Source organism: Amphiura filiformis, chromosome 14, assembly GCF_039555335.1.
Source record: "Amphiura filiformis chromosome 14, Afil_fr2py, whole genome shotgun sequence".
NCBI classification, from domain to species: Eukaryota; Metazoa; Echinodermata; class Ophiuroidea; order Amphilepidida; family Amphiuridae; genus Amphiura; species Amphiura filiformis.
Genome location: NC_092641.1, coordinates 11,514,209 through 11,533,163, shown reverse-complemented (window position 1 = coordinate 11,533,163; position 18,955 = coordinate 11,514,209). Strand labels below are relative to the sequence as shown.

Here is an 18,955-nt window from a genome sequence, read left to right as displayed (position 1 = left end):
GGGAAAATATGACACAACATCTATTTCCAATGGGGGGAATAACACAAAACGTATAAACAAAGTTAAAAAAGTTTTTAACTTTATACGTTTATGCGTTTGTTATTCCCCCATTGGAGGTTGTGTCATATTTTCCTTGATTTTAATCTTATCTATTGCTTATCCTTTGTTCTCTGCTGGTCAGTTGGAACAGATTTTCCCTGTATTTATATTAACCCTTCACATCATAACAGAAGACGTTTTATGTTAACATTTTATATAAAACATTGTGTTAAAACTTCTGTAGATAATAGTTATTTAAAACATTTTCGTAATCATTTTTAGAGGTTTTTTTTATCATCAGATAGGAAGACTTCTGCTCATCTTCTCTGGTGAGACAACAGGGCTGGGGGGTATCTTTCCATATCAAAATTTAAAAATCTGTCATATCAATTTCCTCAATATGTTGTTTTGATACAACTTATGAGGGGAAAAGTTTGATTTTGCAATATTTCGATATTATTTTTTAACTTTGTAACTTTATTATGATTAACATAACTGTATTTCAAAGCGTCAAACTATATCATTATTCTGTCCCAACAAAAATAATCCAGGGAATAAAATATTCATTCATATGTTTATTTATTTTATTCAACCTGGGCCATTTCTACTGGTGCACATGCATTCTAATAATTTGTCTATAATACCTTATACAAGCATCAACAAGCACTATTTGTCACAAGATTTGAAAAGTAAATAGCCTATGTACACACTGCCCATACAAGCTGTATTTAAGTACATGCCGAAGCTATCAGTATAAAAATGATATATATATGACCTTCACGATGCTATTAATTTAGCCCAAAGATTAGGAAAACTAGCAAAACTGTTGAACTGGTACTGTTCAAATAAAAACATCTGCAAATCTTGCTGCAATTTCCAAATAGTATTTCTATTACTTAAATAATTATTTTTGTTATTTCTTTTAATACAAACACATTACTGCCTATGACGACTTTATCGTATTACTTACATATCAAAATCAAGTAATAATTACAAAACTCGCCGTAAACTATCACCTCTGTGGTAGACTTCTCCGTAGTCCACTTGCCATTGTGCATATTCAGAATTACCTTTGCATTTTTAAAAACTCCGATTGTGTGCACAATTGATAGATTTTCCTGATCTATTCAGTCACCGTACGCCCTCTGTTAGCTTGATACCCAAGTGTATTTTCGTGAGTAACGTGAGCAATTCTCCAAAATAAAACAGACTGCTAGAAAATCACTGGTAGGCATGAAGGGAGCCCTCTTTCAAAAAATATTAAAAAACAAAAGTAAGGCAGGACACAAATGATCACTTAGAATGCCTACATCTAGGGCAACTAGATTTGTTTATAGACTATTTATTACATTATAATATCGAGATTGATAACATAGGCCTATTTCTAAATTTTTCAAAATTCGACTATGGCATAGTCTACCTCTGTGGGTGTTTGGGATATAACCGGCGCGAATATTTTCTCAACACTGCGGCATGTGAGAAAGTAGGTCAATAGTCAGAGAATACAGGGCGGGTGCGGCACGCCGCACCCGCCCAAAAATAACTTTCGGCCAATATTAAAAGTACTCTTCTAAAGTTCTAGAAAATATAGTTTTTAACATGTCCTAAATTTTTAGCTAATTTAGATGTTTGGAAATATTCGTACTTTGGTGTTTTAGTTAATGTTATAGGTAATAGTACATTGCCTAGTTAACGTCGCTGTGTGAAAAATAACCGGCCAATATTAAAAGTACTCTTCTAAAATTCTAGACAATATAGTTTTGTAACATGTCCTAAATTTTTAGCTAATTTAGGTGTTTGGAGAGGGTCGCACTTTTGTGTTTTAGGAAGGATATGTAAACGACAGATAACACCAAAAATATGAAGAAATTATTTCCAAACCGTGTTAAGTCAACAATCATTATGTTGCTCATTTTCAAGAATGCTGGTTTACAAAAAGCAGACCATTGTCTCATTTCGTGAACAAAGGTACACATACGATTGTTTCCTTTCGTTTTCTTTATAATCGGTTACCCAACTGAAGCTATAATACCAGCTTTATTGCGATATCGCACATGAAAACAGACACTTGTGCACAACCAGAGAAGATCCGATTTAATCAGTTGAGCTGTTTCAATGAGTGTTATCTTGGTTTAATAGCCTTTAATGGGGTTAAGCACCGGCGTGTCCAGGATCGTTTCCTGCGGGGGGCTCAGCCCCTCTTTCAGATTTATGTGGGGGGCTTGATGGCTAAAATCGCCAAAAAACGGCTGATTTTACATGATTTTTAACAAAGTGCGGGGGGCTTCAGCACCCAAAGCTCCCCCCCCCTGGACACGCCACTGTTAAGTCCTCCAAAGGTCGAGATGAATTCTACTGTAGACATGACTGCATCATGTTAGGCCCTACATAGACTTTTAACTTCATGCCATGCACAAAATATTGCATAAACTTCCCACCAAATTTGGTGGGAAGTTTATGCAATGTTTTGTGCATGAAGTTAAAAGTCTATAGGCCTATAAGTTATGTTATTGAAGATAATTATAGATTTTTACCCAAAACACCAATTTATAAAGTTAACTTCGAGTACTGTTAAATATAAAAAATATAAAAAATATTTTATAATTTGTCATGAAGTTTATATAGTATCCTATTATATCGCGAATTTTAAAAAAAAAATCAAAATTATTTGATATCAGATGGATATTAGGCCTATATTCAATGTTTGATGTGCTCTCAGTCCGGGCTCTCAGTCTCAGGTCCCACAAAAAATAATGTGCAAACGTAGCTTACTAGACTATCGTCTATCGTCTACCGTCTACCTTGTTGCATTTATTGTAACTTTACTTTCGGAAAAAATTCTGGCTTGTAAAATTTCTGTCGGGCGCGTATCTTTTTAAACTTAAAGTTACACGACCGACTGGCTAGTGCCAAAAAAAAGTTAAGATCAAGCCCTGGTCTTGTAAGCTCTTGGAGCTGCGAAAATCAGTGGAACTATTTCCCCAATCTAGTAGTACATTTTCCTTGCCATACTTCCCACCTCTCCCTGGGTGCAGATAACAAATAAAAAGCGCCATCAATTCCACAACCACTGAGCAATTGGTGCTCCTATGTTTGAAAAAAAAAAGCTAAAAGAAATCAAATTTAAGGTAGTTTTAATCATTTAAAAGTATTTTTTTTTAAAACTACCTCATAGGGTATCCAAAATAGGTTAAATCCATGTTAAATTTCTACTTAATATTTGAGAAATTTAATAATGCCAAAAAATCACTTTTTGATGATTTTCTAGAAACACCTCACAGCATTTTCTAAGCACGTGGAGAGATTGCACACAGATTGTTTACGAAAATGGGCAAACCAGGTAAGCGAAAAAACGTAAATTTTGAGCCATAAAATAATTGTTCAGCTCGTAATAGTTAATTCTATAAAAGTATACATTGTTCTAAAGATAAAAACCGTTAAAATAACGAATGGCATGTCGTGGAATTTAGTAGAAAGCGTGCTTGTATAAAGCTTACCTATTTTCAGATTTTTAAATGGCAATGCCATCCATGATCATATCATCCATGCACGCGCACGATCAATCACATGTGGTGAATGCTCGTCGTGTCGTCACGTCATCAACAGTTATAACAATACTACAGAATTTTAAAGCATGGGCACTTAAAAACCTGTGTACAGAATTTCAAAGCCAAAAGGCAGATCTATCTTAAACAGCTCGGCCTCTGCTGAATTACATGAATCATGATTTTACATGAATGATTAATGCTCGCCTCATTCTTAGTCCGAATAATCAGTCAAAATATCAGAACAAAATACTAATTTCTGACATGATTGATAGTGTCCTGGGTCTGAACTGTTTCTATGATGAAATCTTGATGGCAAATTGGACAAAAGTCTAACTAAGAAGCACATGGTTCTCAGCCCTCGATTTATTATTAGGGAGTCCAGTAGTTTCCCGATTTCCGAATTTGTATCTGGAAGCACGTAAAACACGCAAGAATTGTCGTATGTTTTAAACATGATTTTTATGTTCAAATGGAAAAATAAATTATGATTCGAAGAGATTAAAGATTAATCTTTCTAACTGTATGATGTTTTTTCCAAAAAAAGTCTGTATAATACTAGAATCTAGATCAATGCGATAAATACGGTGTACCTTCAGAGCAACAGATTAGCAGTAGATGCATTCGTCGCCATTTTGTCACATGAGCTTCCGGATGTGACGGAGTTTTTGGATCACATCTCATTAACCCCTGACCTAGTCCAAAATCTGAGATTATTATGGGATAGACAAAAGAATTCCCCATCCGGCAATAGTAAACAAATGCCCGTTGAAAAAGCATGAACGGTAGTCAAAAGCAATTTCTGAGGCACCAAAATCAAGGTAATTTTCCCCGATTTTTCTTGTCAAAAGCCTTATAATTCGGTTATAAAGAGTCCATGAAACCTATATGAAACTGGTATTAGATTAAATTATAGACTTTCAAGAAGAAGTTGGCCAAGTTGCAGAGCAATCGGAGGTTGCGGTAAAATGCGAACCATGATTTTGTACAGGGAGGTACTGTGGTAACATGCGAAGTACGGGGAGTGTAGCGGTGTGTTAGCGGTGCATGCCATTAGTCACTAACTATAGAAGCCATTTTCCGAGGGGCGGAAAGACACAAAATATGTGTCGTATGACCTATGACCCTGATAAACAACACGAATTACTCCATGTGGAAGTTGTTGAGATTGCTTGTGAGTTTTGTTAATGAAATTCCTATTTTGTAACAACATGTAACACACCAAAACATAAAGATCGACTATCTAATGACTTCATAGTCTACAATGATCCTAAATTTACCATTATCTGCGGAATCCTTTCTGTTCAAAGACGAAGTTGTAGTTTCATATTTTTGCCGTGATCGCACTGTTCGCCAAGCTGCCAAATAATTCAACACTGATGGTCATGTGATGACCTTCTTCAATCCGGTCTCTGTGGACCCTACCACTTCTTAATAGGTATGCTACATGCTTTTGCGGCAATGGGGGCTGGCTGCGATTTTCTAACAGATCTTTTATGTCACCTTTGATTGAGTTATTTTCCAGGGTACTGAAATTTAACCCAAATTGTCGTAGTTTTTACAAATGTTCCAAAAATTTTGGGAAAATGTTGAAAATTTTTGCTCGATTAAGGAAAAATTGAGCTATTTTCCGAAAAAAATTGAGAAAATTATATACCAAAATAGGCTTTGAAAAAGGGGTCATTGATATACCAAAAGGCTGAATATGCTACCCATATTTGCGCCACGACCCCGTATGGCATTTGTACTGAGAACCCCCGGTGTCAAATATTTCGGATCCCAATTTGCAAACCTGAAAATATTCTCGATATTTATATAGGCTACATCTTGCGAGCAGGAAAATCTGTATAATTGGGATCGCCTTTCGCCGTCTGTGTGGTTTGTAAAGCGAGTCAATTACATCCCCTACAGACGAGTGGAATTAGTAATATCATGAATATGCTAATTCTGACCTGTTGTGACCTCCCCTCCATTGCGCGATAAACATGGGCGACTGCATGAGAGTGAACAATTCAAGCGTGCTCACCGATTTCATACCGAAAATGTGTAAGAAATAATCATCTGATTTCAATATGGAATCAACAAGAAGAAACCGTAATCACCTCATATACGACTAGAGACAATTTCAGTACAATAGTAAGTGTGCGTAATTGCTAACGAAGATGAATTAAAAACCGGTAACCAACACGTTAAGGATGCACCTCCGTGTACATTACATAACCACTCAGTCTCTCCCTGATAGTCATATAACGACCAAATGATAAATGACGACTATCATGGAAGACTGAGTTCCGCAGTCTAGCATGCCATGTGCCTTGTCGGGTTGACGCCGGGTGGTAGATGTAGCGCATTATCGGGTCTTGAGGGCAAGGATAAAAATGAAGAAAGCACACTTAATACAAGTGATATTATTTTTGTTACTACTTTCAATCATTTCTATGATACTTCAAGAATCTGTGTAATATTTTTTAATTTTTTTTTCACTTCCTTTGTATTTTTTTTTCCAATTCTGAAGTTGAGTAGTGCAGTGTCAGATGAGCTTCATAAACTAAAGACAAGAACATTTTGCATGAGGGCTTCAGAGAAATAATGAGAAAAAAACCACTTCAATGAATTGATATTATTTATGATACTACTTTTAATCAACTCCAGTATAATAAGAATCTCTGTTCTAAACTTGTTAATATAAAAATGTTTGCGTTTTTTCCCGCATACATGTAGGCCCGAAGTTTGGGGTGACTTGAGAAAAAAATAAAACACACACAACTGCACTTCATACTATGTAATGATTGTAATCATATGTTGTTACTTTTTTATTCAATAATTGTCAATATGATATTACAATACTAGTTGTCTTTCTTAACTCCCTTTCCAAATTTTATTAGATTTCAAATAAATTTTGAGACAGTAATCGACATAATAGGGACTTTGTTGCACTCATTCCAGTTGGTCGCGGCGACAGACACAAAACCTGTACGCACACAACTTTAATTGAGCATAACTTCACTATACTTCAAGCTACTGAGCTGATTTAAAGACTGTTGGTTTTCTCTTTAAATTCTCTTTCCAGTGATACCAAACTTGATAAGGTTCGCTTAAAAAAGGCAAAAAGTGCCGGACTCCCTATTATTATGCATGTATGGATCTGAAGCATGTCCGGGGCACGGCAACATTTTTAGGACAACTTGATATAAGAATTTTGCCTCGGATTTTCACTGAAAAGGCAAGGCAGCACAGCAGTTGAGTTTGTAACAAAACTAACATTTCAAGAGGGCATCATGATCATTGTGATCATGGCAACTGTTGAAAATTTGAGAAGAGCACTAAGGCAATTTCTCAATGAAAGTGAAGAAAACACACACACAAACATAGATGATTTTATCATGAAGGGGCAGGCCTTGGGCTAGTCCGAATAATCAGTCCCAGAACAATATTTTTATTTCTGACATGATCGTGTTCTGGGTCTGAACTGTTTCCATATGAAATCTTGATGCCAAATTGGACAAAAGAAGCACATGGTTTGACTTGACAGCTTTTTAATCCCTATTCATGTTACGTGAATCACGCTATTGTTGACCATCCTTCTGATACTTGAGTGTTTGGACAAGCGGAACGGTCTTTTGTCTACCTCTCTGTTTGTAAACAGACGAGGATGTCGAAATTGACATCCTCCCCGAATAGGAAAGTCAGCGTAATAGTACGGCACTAGCCTTGGGCACCGATGGGACAATCAAACTTCTTACCAAGTTAAAATTATGCAAATTTCCTAGCACTGCCCCACGCACCCACTGCATGACATCACGTGCACAGAACTGACGAATCGTGTGCGTAGGATCGGTGAAATTTTTGTAAAATTTGGTAAAAAACAGCTCGTGCATATTGTCCGTCTCCATTGAAAAACTGGATCCTCCGCAGTAAAATCCATCATTCATGACCACTTGAAATAAGCTTCCAAAATAAATTACTTGAAAAATTTATAACACAAAATCTATTTCAATGAAGTAAAATGGGTCTGAGAACCGAGTCTATGGGTCAACTCAACCTGTATGGTATGTAATTGGAAGCCTGTAATTTTTAAATTTTGGACATCTGGAATTTACAGGAAGTACTGCGTATCTCTGGCATGTCGGGAATATTGTAAAGCAGTTCAATATTTATAAAGAGGTGCGGGAGAATCAATTTGGAGTTTCTCGCAATGGATTTTTAGGTCCACATTTGCATTCCATTAAAAATTCAATCATATAAAATGTCAATCAATAACCATAAAAAGAAGTTGTGAATACAATTAACCTTTGTTTTACTCTCTACAGGTCTAGGATTTTCACCCAGAGGTGGCGGCGGTGGTGGCGGCCGAGGTGGTTTTGGTGGAACACGGGGAGGTGGCGTCCGAGGTCGAGGTGGATTTTCACCCAGAGGCCGTGGTGGTTTTGGTGGTGACCGTGGTGGTGGTCGAGGTGGTTATGGCGGTGACCGTGGTGGTGGCCGAGGTGGTTTTAGAGGTGGACGTGGTGGTAGTCGTGGTGGATTTGGAGGACGAGGCGGCAGAGGAGGTAATTGTTACTGTATTCACATTTTAATTTAAGATCGTTTTGTTTGGGAAGAAAACATAAAAAAGCATACATGAATGGGAATTGAACTAGTCATAACGTTCTGTGTAAGGTTACATAATTCTTCCTTTCATGTATGCTGCCAGTTCGAGGCTCTCCCGCATATAGTGCATAATGGCGGAACCGTGCAAGTAGCGAATGATAGGGCTCAAATACAATTTAGCCTGACGAAAAATATCTGTAAATGATAGAATATACCTGTTGATCGTGAAATCTGACATTCAAAATAGTCTTTGTAATCATAATTTTAGTATTTTGAGACCTAGTATTAAAATTGCTAAATAGCATGAATACTTATCAAGATCTGAGTAATTTATAAATTTATGATATCTTTTATTTTTGCCTCATTAGTCTTCTGAGAAAGGGGCACTATAGAGGCGTTATTACATATTGACAGTTTCTGACGAATAACATCACACTTTTTTTTAGGTTTCAGTCCACGAGGAAGGGGTGGCTTTGGTGACAGAGGCGGAGGACGTGGTCGTGGCGGACGAGGTGGGCGTGGTGGACGAGGAGGTAAGTCAAGTGGTATAGCAACCGCAAGAAAATATTGCCTGTCCAAATGATTGCACTAGAAAAATATTGCCTTTCTGATTGCCTCAGGCAAGTACAATTAGGTGGAAAATAAAAATTGTTTGATTGGCGTAACATAAAAAAAATTAGGGTAGAGCCTGTAGGTAGGAATTTTTTTACTGTTAAAGCTGTAAATTGTGTTTGATAAAGGCCTTGGGACTAGGGGTGTTATTTTCGGTAATTTTGTGCCCGGTACCCGTGCATTTTTCGGGCGGGTAACTGGTACCGAAATTGCACAAAAAAAAAAAAAAAATTGAATTTTGCAAAATTTTAATATGACAAATTCAATCCCTTTTTATATCATTAATAAAACATACCATTAAAACTATTTATCAATTTTCATATTAAAATTACAAAACAATGTGCAAAATTCAATTTTTAAATTTTTTTAGGTCAACCATGATCCTAGCATTTAGGTCTAGGTCCAGGGACACTACAAAACCAAAAAAACTTTTTTTAAATTTGGGTACCGGGCAGGGGATTTCCTGCCCGGTAATAGGATTATCGGGCGGGACTCGAATTCCGGGACTCACTCACACCCTTACTTGGGACTTCTTTTTTTTTTAAATACTGTATTTAAAAAAAGTTGGGGTCAGACCTAATGTACTTTAAGGGTCAGTTGGGTGACACCAATCAAACAATTGTTTTTAGGCCCAAGTGATATTGGCATTAAATTCCAAATGCATGGTGGGTCATTTTGTGCAACTTTAGGTACAGCTGAAAATAATTGCATTTTTGGAAGAATGATGCATGCATGCAAATGCCCATAACTCAGGGAATTTTGAAGCCTTGATTTCTTGAGTCTGATAGCATGTTTTTTTATTACTGTACTCTTTTGTATCTGTTGCAGGTGGACGAGGTGGTTTTGGAGCAGGCAAGAAAGTGTATGTTGAACCTCACAGATTAGAAGGTAAGGGGGTAAAGAATTAAAACCATACCATAGCTAAAATAATAGTTTCTCGATCATGAGAGTATGAATGTACTGCGTGCACTGCGTAATGTCGCAAGTTTAGTGGAATGACACGATAGCGTGATCGATTGTTCACCCACAGGAAATGCAGCGCTACCCAAAGCGTGTGTGGTAGGCGTTGTACGCCGACGCACAATTGCGTGCCTATTGAACTCTCATGATCGAGAAACTATTATTTTAGCTATAGTATGGTTACAAACATGGACCGTAATTTAGTGTTTCAAGCCAGAATTGATCATTTCTTATTAAGATGGGACTACACCCCTGCCAAATTTTATGTATATTATAGGGGCAAGGACTACAACTACTGCACTGGAAATTTTATTTCAGCACAGACAACAGTTGTGGAGTTACAGTAAAAAATGAGGGAAAACCAATATCTGATCAATAAATCAATAACTACTTGCCTTGAGTTGCTGAATTTCCAGTGCAGTAGTTGTAGTCCTTGCCCCTATAATATACATATCTTACTTGTCACCAACACCCTTGAAAAATGCAAAAATAGGCAAAGAATTGGCCAGGGGTGTAGTACCACCTTAAGCAGCTTCTTAGTAGAATTTCCATTACCTGTACGGGTACTTTGAATAATCAGGGGTAGAATTTGTGAGAATCATTTGCTTTTCAGTGTGTAAACATAAGAAGTCATGAGAGTAAAAAATTTATGAGAATCAAGTTTGATTCATGTATTGTTTGTGAAAATTGATTTGCAGATTCTCACCCAAATGTCTAGCCCTTGGCATATTTTGTAGACTGTAGAATACATAACGTTGCCAACTGCTATCACCAGGGGTCGCATTCTTGCATGTCTGCATGTCCTGGGACCCCTTATAGACTATGGGCCATGCATCTCTACGGCCCTTGGTTTTCCACTTTTGTAGTCCCCTCTTGGGCAGAACATGAAAACACAACAAATCAAGAGTAAAGATATGTCTGAATTAGTATCCAAAAAGTTCCCACGTTTTACTTTGCACATTTAGGAGTTATTTGGGGTTAAAATTGAGTTTTTCGTGATTTTTTTCCAAATCCTTATTTTTTTTGGTGTTTTGGGAAAAAAATCCATATCTTCAATACGAAAGGTCAAAATTTTCAATTGATCGTCGGTTTTTCATCCCACCTACATAAAGTTTACTCCAAGTACTGTTAAATATCAAAAATATCAATTTTTAATGATTTGCCATAAAATGTGTATTAAATTGCGAATTTCAAAAAATCAAAATTATTTGATATCAGAATGACATTCTTCATATTCAGAATGCAATTCGATATGTCTGATGTGCTCTAATGTCCCACAATAAATACTGTCCAAACGTTCATACCCCAGCCCTTAAAGGGTCCAGAAAAAAGTCAAATGTACCCTTTAAATTTTTGAGTTTGCTCTATCCCTGGCCATCTCAGAGATTGAGTATGAGCCATCCTCCTCCTCCACTCTTGTCTGCCTTGTTGTGTCTGATGCACAGCAATAACAGCATCCTCCAGTGTCATCCCTGACCCTAAGCCATGCCAGGAGTCAGCCACCAAATATTTATTTTAAAACATTATATTTTAGGCGAAGAGTGTTTTGTTAATGGTTGGTGTTATTTTAATTGTTTCAATACAACAGGTGTATTCATTGCACGTGGCAGAGAAGATGCTTTAGTAACAAAGAACCTTGTACCAGGTGATTCTGTATATGGGGAGAAGAGAATAGCTATTGAGGCAAGTATAAGGATGTAATACATGTAGCATATTCATTCCAATAAGCGTCCATGGCGTCTAACATTTTGGGTGGGCGCTTATTTTTTACCTGGTTTACTTACTTAGGGGCGTTTATTAGCTAGACAAATTTACGTATGTTATAAAAGAGTCCTGAGACGTTCTAATAGCTTTCTGATGCAGAAAATGTATTGCAAGTTTATACAGGACTTTCAGTCCTTCAGCTATTTCACTGTATCAATGTCTATCTGTCACTTCAACATTGATGGTGGGTGGGCGCTTATTGGGGCATAAGTGCTTATTGGAACGAATACGGTACTTGGATATTGCTAAAACCAAGCCAAATTCACTCCCAGCTGGTCAGGCCCACCCCAACGATAAACCACAGTAGATAAACCAATAGATAGAAAAATGTTATGTCCATGTTGTCCATGCATTTGAAAGGTGTGCGTACACAGACACACAACACATAGTTTGCGGGTATCCTATCCTTTGAGATGACCTTGCAAAAGGGCAATAAAGCTTTTAATCAAGTGAATTTATTAATGTCTTCACTTTACTTAAAAGTAAGGACATGGAAACTGCGCAATGCGCAAAAAACGCCAAAATTTGCATATTTTGGATAGATCCTACCGCAAATTTAAGATTTTCCCAAAATAACCATTCTTACTTATTTTCCAAAAACTTGGAAGTTTTTACTAAGTATCAAAGAAACCATAATGATCTGCAACACAATCCATGTTGAAAAATAGAAAATAGGCCGTCACAAAAAATTGCAAGAGCCTATAGAAGAAAAAAAGTAAAATTTAAATTTTTTTTAAAATATTGCAAATCCAAACTTTTGGGGAGAAAATTAGTGCATTTTGGAAAAAAATTGAAAATTTTGCATTTTTCGAAAACTGGCACACGCATTTTGCTCTCAAAAATTGTGCATTTTCCCTATGCTTACTTTATGTGTTTCGCACGTTCAGTTAAACTTGCAAGCATGGCACAGTGGTCTGAGTAAACACCTGCGATTTCAAGCTTTGCTGATGTCGCTTACTACACTATACCAAAAGTACTTTAACTTGGAAAGAAGGTGTAAGCTACATTACCGTGTCTTAAATTGATAACATTCACACTAAAATCTTTGAAGTCAGAATTTCTTTTCAAAATGGATTTAACTCTGCTCTCCAGTGGCAGCGCCAGGAAGTTAATTTTTTTGGGGGGAGGCAAAATCAACCAATTTTGCCCAAAATTGCTGCAAAAAGTGGACATTTCCATAATTTTGAGTTTTGATTTTTCCCCCATCCCCCACCCTGTGGCATTGCCACTGCTGTTTGCCACATAATCTGTAATTGCTATCATTATTTCAATCTTACCTGCAGGAGGGAGAGCAGAAGTTGGAATACCGTGTGTGGAACCCCTTCAGATCAAAGCTTGGTGCTGCCATCATGGGTGGTATTGATAACATTTACATGCCAGTGGGTTGTAAGGTATTGTACCTGGGTGCTGCTTCAGGAACCACAGTCTCACATGTGTCAGATCTTGTAGGACCGGTAAGTCAATTGGCAGCAACTCTCAACTGTTATCTGCTCTCCTTAAATCTGATATAGGAGAGTGATTTTTAGCTCTCCTTAACCATTCTCTGCTTATAGTATATTGTAAATGCTCTAAACAGCTCTCCTTGAAAGCTCCAGATAGAAGAGCTATTTATGCTCTCCTGCAAATTCCAAAAGACGGTATGTGTATGTGACCATTCACCATGAACCTAGTGTCAAGTCGACCAGTGCTTACTCATAGATATAGACCAATAAAACCAACAAAGGCAAGAGCAAAATTGAATTTTGAGCTCATATTTTCCGAGCAATTATGAGAAGTGATACATTTTTAGGTTGTTTACTATAAAATGAGCTAAACACATCAAAAGAAACAAGTCCCCCTCTGAAAATTTCGTCATAACATCGTAAAGTAAAACGTTGTACCAATAAAACTTACTTAGAAATAATTATATGATTGTTTACTAAGTGTTTTGTGAAAATGAAAGATGTCCATGACTTCATGGCTGAATGAACCCAAGTTGAAGACAAAAACTGCCCTTTCCAAAAGTCACAAAGTAGGCCTATGCTTGTTAATTGCAAGGCGTATTGGGACAAGGAATGGAACTGGCCATCTTACAACTCACTGTGCTGAACTCTGCACCAAGGGGATTTGCATGGCTGAATGATCAAGAATCGATACGGTACACATTACAGTAAATGTTCACTTGGTGAGGATTTTAAACTGCACTCAAACACATAGGGTTTTCCATTAGTAACAAGCCATGAATCAACTTTTGTGACAAGCATAGGCCTACTTTGTGACTTTTGAAAAGGGCAGTTTTTGCCTTCAATTTAGGCTCATTCAGCCCTGAAGTCATGGAAATCTCTCATTTTCACACAGCACTTAGTAAATAGTCATATACTTATTTCAAAGTTAGTTTTATTGGTACAAAACGAAACCTTACAATGTTATGACGACATGTTCAGAGGGGGACTTAATTCTTTTGATGTGTTTAGGAGAGTGATGTTTATCTCTCCTTAGTTAACCATTCTCTGCTTGCAGTATATTGTAAATGCTCTAAAATGCTCCTTGAAGGCTCCAGAAGAGCTATTTAATGCTCTCCTGCAAATTCCAAAAGACAGTATGTGTATGTGACCATCCACCATGAACCCAGTGTCAAGTCTACCAGTGCTTACTCACAGATATAGACCAATAAAACTTACAGAAAACAAAAACAAGAGCAAAATTGAATTTTGAGCACATATTTTCCAAGCAATTATGACAAGTGATACATTTTTTTAAAGGTTGTTTACTATAAAATGAGCTAGATGCTCAAAATTGCACCTCTACTAACACTGTGTTCATATTGCATGGTCAAACAATGGTTATGATTGTTGTAAGATGTCAAATAATAATTCAATGAAGTGGGTCTCAAACATTTTCAGGTAGCTCTTTTACTTTGCATATATTTGAGATTCCATCAACAATCGGTGTCTTTGGGGAACAAATAACTTCGCTAACATCATGCAGCTGTTCATAATCTAAATCTAAAACTGATAGTTTGAAATTAACGCTTGAAATATGGCTGCTCTAACTCTATAATAATAGAAAGAAATCAGATATTGAAACCAGCAATCTATATGCATAGTTATTAAGTACCCTGACCTCAAATTCCAAGTTGGCAGAATGGTATCTATATATATGTGCAACACTTTCAAATATGTGTGCTTAGGCCAAAAAAAAAAAGGTTTGTCTCAAAGCTCGCGCACGCATTTGTAAAATCGTGAGATTTGGGAAAAAACAAATGCGGAAATTTTTTTTATTTCAAAAAAAAAAAGTGTGGAATTAGCATCATGCATATATAGTTCAGTAAAATGGGTATGGTAATACCACAAGTGCTGCTATGAAGTGATGAAACAAATTATGCTCCTGGAGCATACGTTGTTGATGGAATGTCAAATATGTCTATTTACTTTCCCCCACACAGGATGGCTTGGTATATGCAGTAGAATTCTCACACAGATCAGGGCGTGATCTCATCAACGTCGCAAAGAAAAGAACAAATATCATTCCTATCATTGAAGATGCCAGACACCCACACAAATACAGAATGTTAGTCGGTAAGTCTGCAACTTTAATATGGTAATATTCTGAAGGTCAAGACCCCAACCCCAAGGTCAGATTATCCAAGATTAGGTTACGACTTTAGGTCAAAAGAACAGAACAAATATTCTTATCATCGAAGATGCCAGACATCCACACAACTACAGAAGGTACAATTCTGTTTACCCTGTGTTTTAAGTACAATTCTGGTTTACCCTGCATACCCTGTATGGTTAAGGTTAAGATTACAGTCTGTCCACATAGAAGTACTTAAACCAAATTTGTGGCAGCTGGGGTCGATGCTTTGCGTCACATGCACTACGCGTTAAACAAACGCGACGCGTAAATAGCGTGGTGCGCTCGGCAAGTACAAATCGCGCAGCAGTTGGCGCGCCAAAGAAGCAATTAGGCGCATTGCACTGAAGAATATATTCTCATACCTCCAGTTTCCGAGGTCTATTTACTTTGTACTTCTAAGTGGACAGACTATAGGATAAGGATTATACTTTTGCTCAGGGTATACCAGAATTATTCCATACAGAATGTTAGTCGGTAAGACGACCACATCAATATGGTCATATCCTGAAGCTGGCCTGTCCCTAAGTTTAGGTTACAACCTGTCCTTACCTTGAGGTCAGAAGAAAAGCACAAATATCATTCCCATCATTGAAGATAAGACATCCATGCATGTTAGTCAGTATGTTAGCCACTTAAATTAATACCATGATCAAATCAGGGGCGCCCCACTTTGAACATATACTTGCGTGCCTTTCTGCTGCATACAAATTGATGGCTTGGTCATTTAAATTTTGGGTGATGATCTTTTGGATCACTAATGAAGGATATTTTTGGCTTTCGATTTTGTTATTTTAAACTTTTTAAAAGGTAAAATTTTAAAAGATTTGTGAATGAGGTTTGTGCGTACTGCCCTTTCTTATTCTCTGTAATAATGTTTCCTCACATGCAGGTATGGTAGATTGTATATTTGCTGACGTGGCGCAACCGGACCAGGCTCGTATCGTCGCAATCAACGCACATCATTTCCTGAAGAATGAAGGACATTTTGTAATCTCAATAAAGGTAAGTCTTGCTTACTATTAGTTTTAGTGGTGTTCATGAACCACAACAGCATGTCACATCCTCCTGTCCAGCAGCATGGATGTTCCAAATTTATTCCATCCAATCCAGTGGCCTGCTTTTAGCATATCCATGTATGTTAGAGGGTTTGCCAGGGTTTCAGTTCCAGTGCTTTGTTGTCCAGTGGATCAGCTTGGCCACAGGCTCCAAAGCGTGTCCCTTCTCTGATGTACTGTGAAAGCTTAGGGAGGTCACCATACAGATCTATTGGCAATGAATAAGTGCCACATGTGAATCCCAAGCAAGGGGGTGCTTCCAAGTATACAGGGAACATGCTGGCCAAAGAGATCTATTTTCACAATTAATCCCTAGACATGGGGTAGATAGGTTTTCAAAAATCCAAAAACTGCTTTACAGAAAATGCTTTGACATGTTTTGAACAAAATGCACTAAAAGAGCAAAATTTTTGATTGGAAATTACACATAGAAATGTAATAGGGTTTTGAACATGAAACTGCACCCCCTGTCAAAAACTAATTCCAATAACCACCCCCCCCCCCCAAAATGTCTTATTTCCAGCACTGCCTGTTCTCAATGTTGTCATGACTAAATCTTATCATTGTGTTATTTTTCCAGGCTAACTGTATTGATTCCACCGCCCAACCAGAAGCCGTGTTTGCGGAGGAGGTAAAGAAGTTACAAGCAGAAAGACTGAAACCAAAGGAGCAGCTGACATTAGAGCCGTATGAAAGAGACCACGCTGTAGTTGTAGGAATATACAGGTATGGTATAATATTGCTGATGAGTTAAGGATCAATCATGTTTCACTGTTGTTCATCGCAGTTAAGGGGTACTACACCCCTCGATAAATTTGTGTCTATTTTTGCATTTTCTCAAAAACTAATAACACAGTGGTAACAAAAGTTATGTATATTATAGGGGCAAGGAATCCCACTACACTGGAATTTCAGTGACCCAAGACAAGCGGTTCGTTATTTATGATAAGAAAAGAGGTACAGCTAGGTTGTACCTCATTTGTTATCATATATACTGAACCGCTTGTCTTGAGTCACTGAAATTTCAGTGTAGTAATTGGATTCCTTGGCCCAATAATATACATAAATTTTGTTACCGGTGTGTTATTATTTTTTGAGAAAAATGCAAAAATAGTCACAAATTTACCACAGGGGTGTAGTACCCCCTTAACAACGATGCGTCTGCAATCTGCATGGTTTACTTCGCAAAATAAACCACACAGACACAAGTTACAAAACAGTGTTGAACAGCGGTGAATGCTGATTGAATCCCTTTCAACAACAAAAACATGAGGAACATCAGTTAGTCATTGCAACTCAACATTACAAGAAGATTCATTGTTGATTTCTGTATTGATATCAACTCAGGGAATGGACATTAAACTACATAATAAAACAGCAACCTTTAGCCACTCCAAAATGATGAATTCAACATGTAAACAAACAAGTTCCTGGCATAGTTTGTGTCTGTCGTCACTGTTAACTCCCCACAGCCCTTGATTGGTTGATAGTAGGAGGAAGGTTGACTCATCTGGTGCCTTCATCGGGAAAAAAGGAATTGCATTGCATTGCAAAAAATAGTGAAGGCAAAGAGCATTGTTGACATGGGGCCTTCAGGAGAGAAAATTTCCTATTATTAAGACCTAACTTTTGTATGTTTGAAGGTGCAAAATTAATCATAAGGCATGCTGTTTTACTGCTGTGTGTAGAAACTTGATCATCGCAACAAATCGTAAACTAATCATCTCTGAGTGATTGACGGATGAAGTCGGTCGCAAACTAGTCTTTTTGTTAAATTCTGTCTTGGAATATAATCACAATAATATACCCTGATAAATTTCATTTCATGTCATTCACGTAAAAACAGAATGTATAACCCTGTTAGTTTCTGTAACATGTGTTAATTTTTACTGTTTCTTTGTTTTGATTGCAGATCTCAAAAGAAGAAGTGATCACTGGAAGGTGCTTTTATGTAGACTGTATATAAACTATTTTATCTGTGAGCAAGGCCCAGGATTGGGATCAGTCAGTGAATGGTTAAGAGAGATTTGCAAAACCATTCTTGAGAATAAGAACAAATGCCCAATCTGAAGAGAATGAAATGGCCAGTCTGTTCCTCATACTGTTTTGCTGCATTAATTCACATATCATTGGGTCATTCACTTTGCAGGTAGAACCTCATTTTGAAATGCCCGTGCGATTGGTGAATTGGACAGACTTGAAGCACTAAAATACACAATTGCCATGAAGATGAATTGTTCAAAAATGAAAATTTGTTAAGCTTTTAAACTGAGTAGTCTTCAGAAAATTAACTGATTTCAGGCAAACTTGCTCAGATGACTCTGTACAAAAGTTAGTACAGGCAGAGTACATGTTTGAAGCTATAAGTTAAGTACATTGTTCATCATGTAGACAAAATTAAACCTGGCACCAAGACCATCCATCTTTAGTTATTCTATCATGTGAATATTTAATTTGAATTTGTGTATGTATGTAATGTTCCTAAAATGGTTAACTAAATAGTAGATTAAATTAAGTTTTTAGGAGCTTAATAGCCAGGAGCTATACCAGGTTCTGTGGTGAGCAAGAGCAATTGTGTAGAATGTGTATTCCAGTTGAGATCCATACACCCCTATGGAAGACATGATCTTAATCTCCCCACACAGGGTGAGTGAATTTCAAATGGGGTTACTTGAATGGGTGACTCCATTTGAAATCTACACCCCCTGTGTGGGAGATTAAGTTCATGTCTTCTATAGGGGGTCTATGGAATTCAACAGGAATGGCCGAATG

The 18,955-nt window shown here is 37.2% G+C and overlaps 1 protein-coding gene across 1 annotated transcript; it reads left to right on the top strand.

Annotated features, from left to right (window-relative positions):
* The first annotated feature begins 3,237 nt into the window (after positions 1-3,237).
* On the top strand, positions 3,238-18,611 carry LOC140169697 (rRNA 2'-O-methyltransferase fibrillarin-like). The gene is made up of 10 exons (XM_072192994.1): positions 3,238-3,379; positions 7,895-8,134; positions 8,621-8,707; positions 9,615-9,674; positions 11,335-11,429; positions 12,794-12,964; positions 14,935-15,067; positions 16,018-16,130; positions 16,764-16,909; positions 18,096-18,611. Exons 1-10 carry the CDS (start codon positions 3,367-3,369, stop codon positions 18,112-18,114), a joined length of 1,077 nt encoding a protein of 358 aa, XP_072049095.1. The 5' UTR covers positions 3,238-3,366; the 3' UTR covers positions 18,115-18,611.
* Positions 18,612-18,955: the final 344 nt, after the last annotated feature.

What these genes read in the sequence shown, in the direction of transcription:
- LOC140169697 (XM_072192994.1), top strand. An exon ending in TGTCAGATCTTGTAGGACCG is followed by an intron (nt 12,965 to 14,934) that starts GTAAGTCAATTG and finishes TCCCCCACACAG; the next exon opens with GATGGCTTGGTATATGCAGT. An exon ending in CAAATACAGAATGTTAGTCG is followed by an intron (nt 15,068 to 16,017) that starts GTAAGTCTGCAA and finishes CCTCACATGCAG; the next exon opens with GTATGGTAGATTGTATATTT.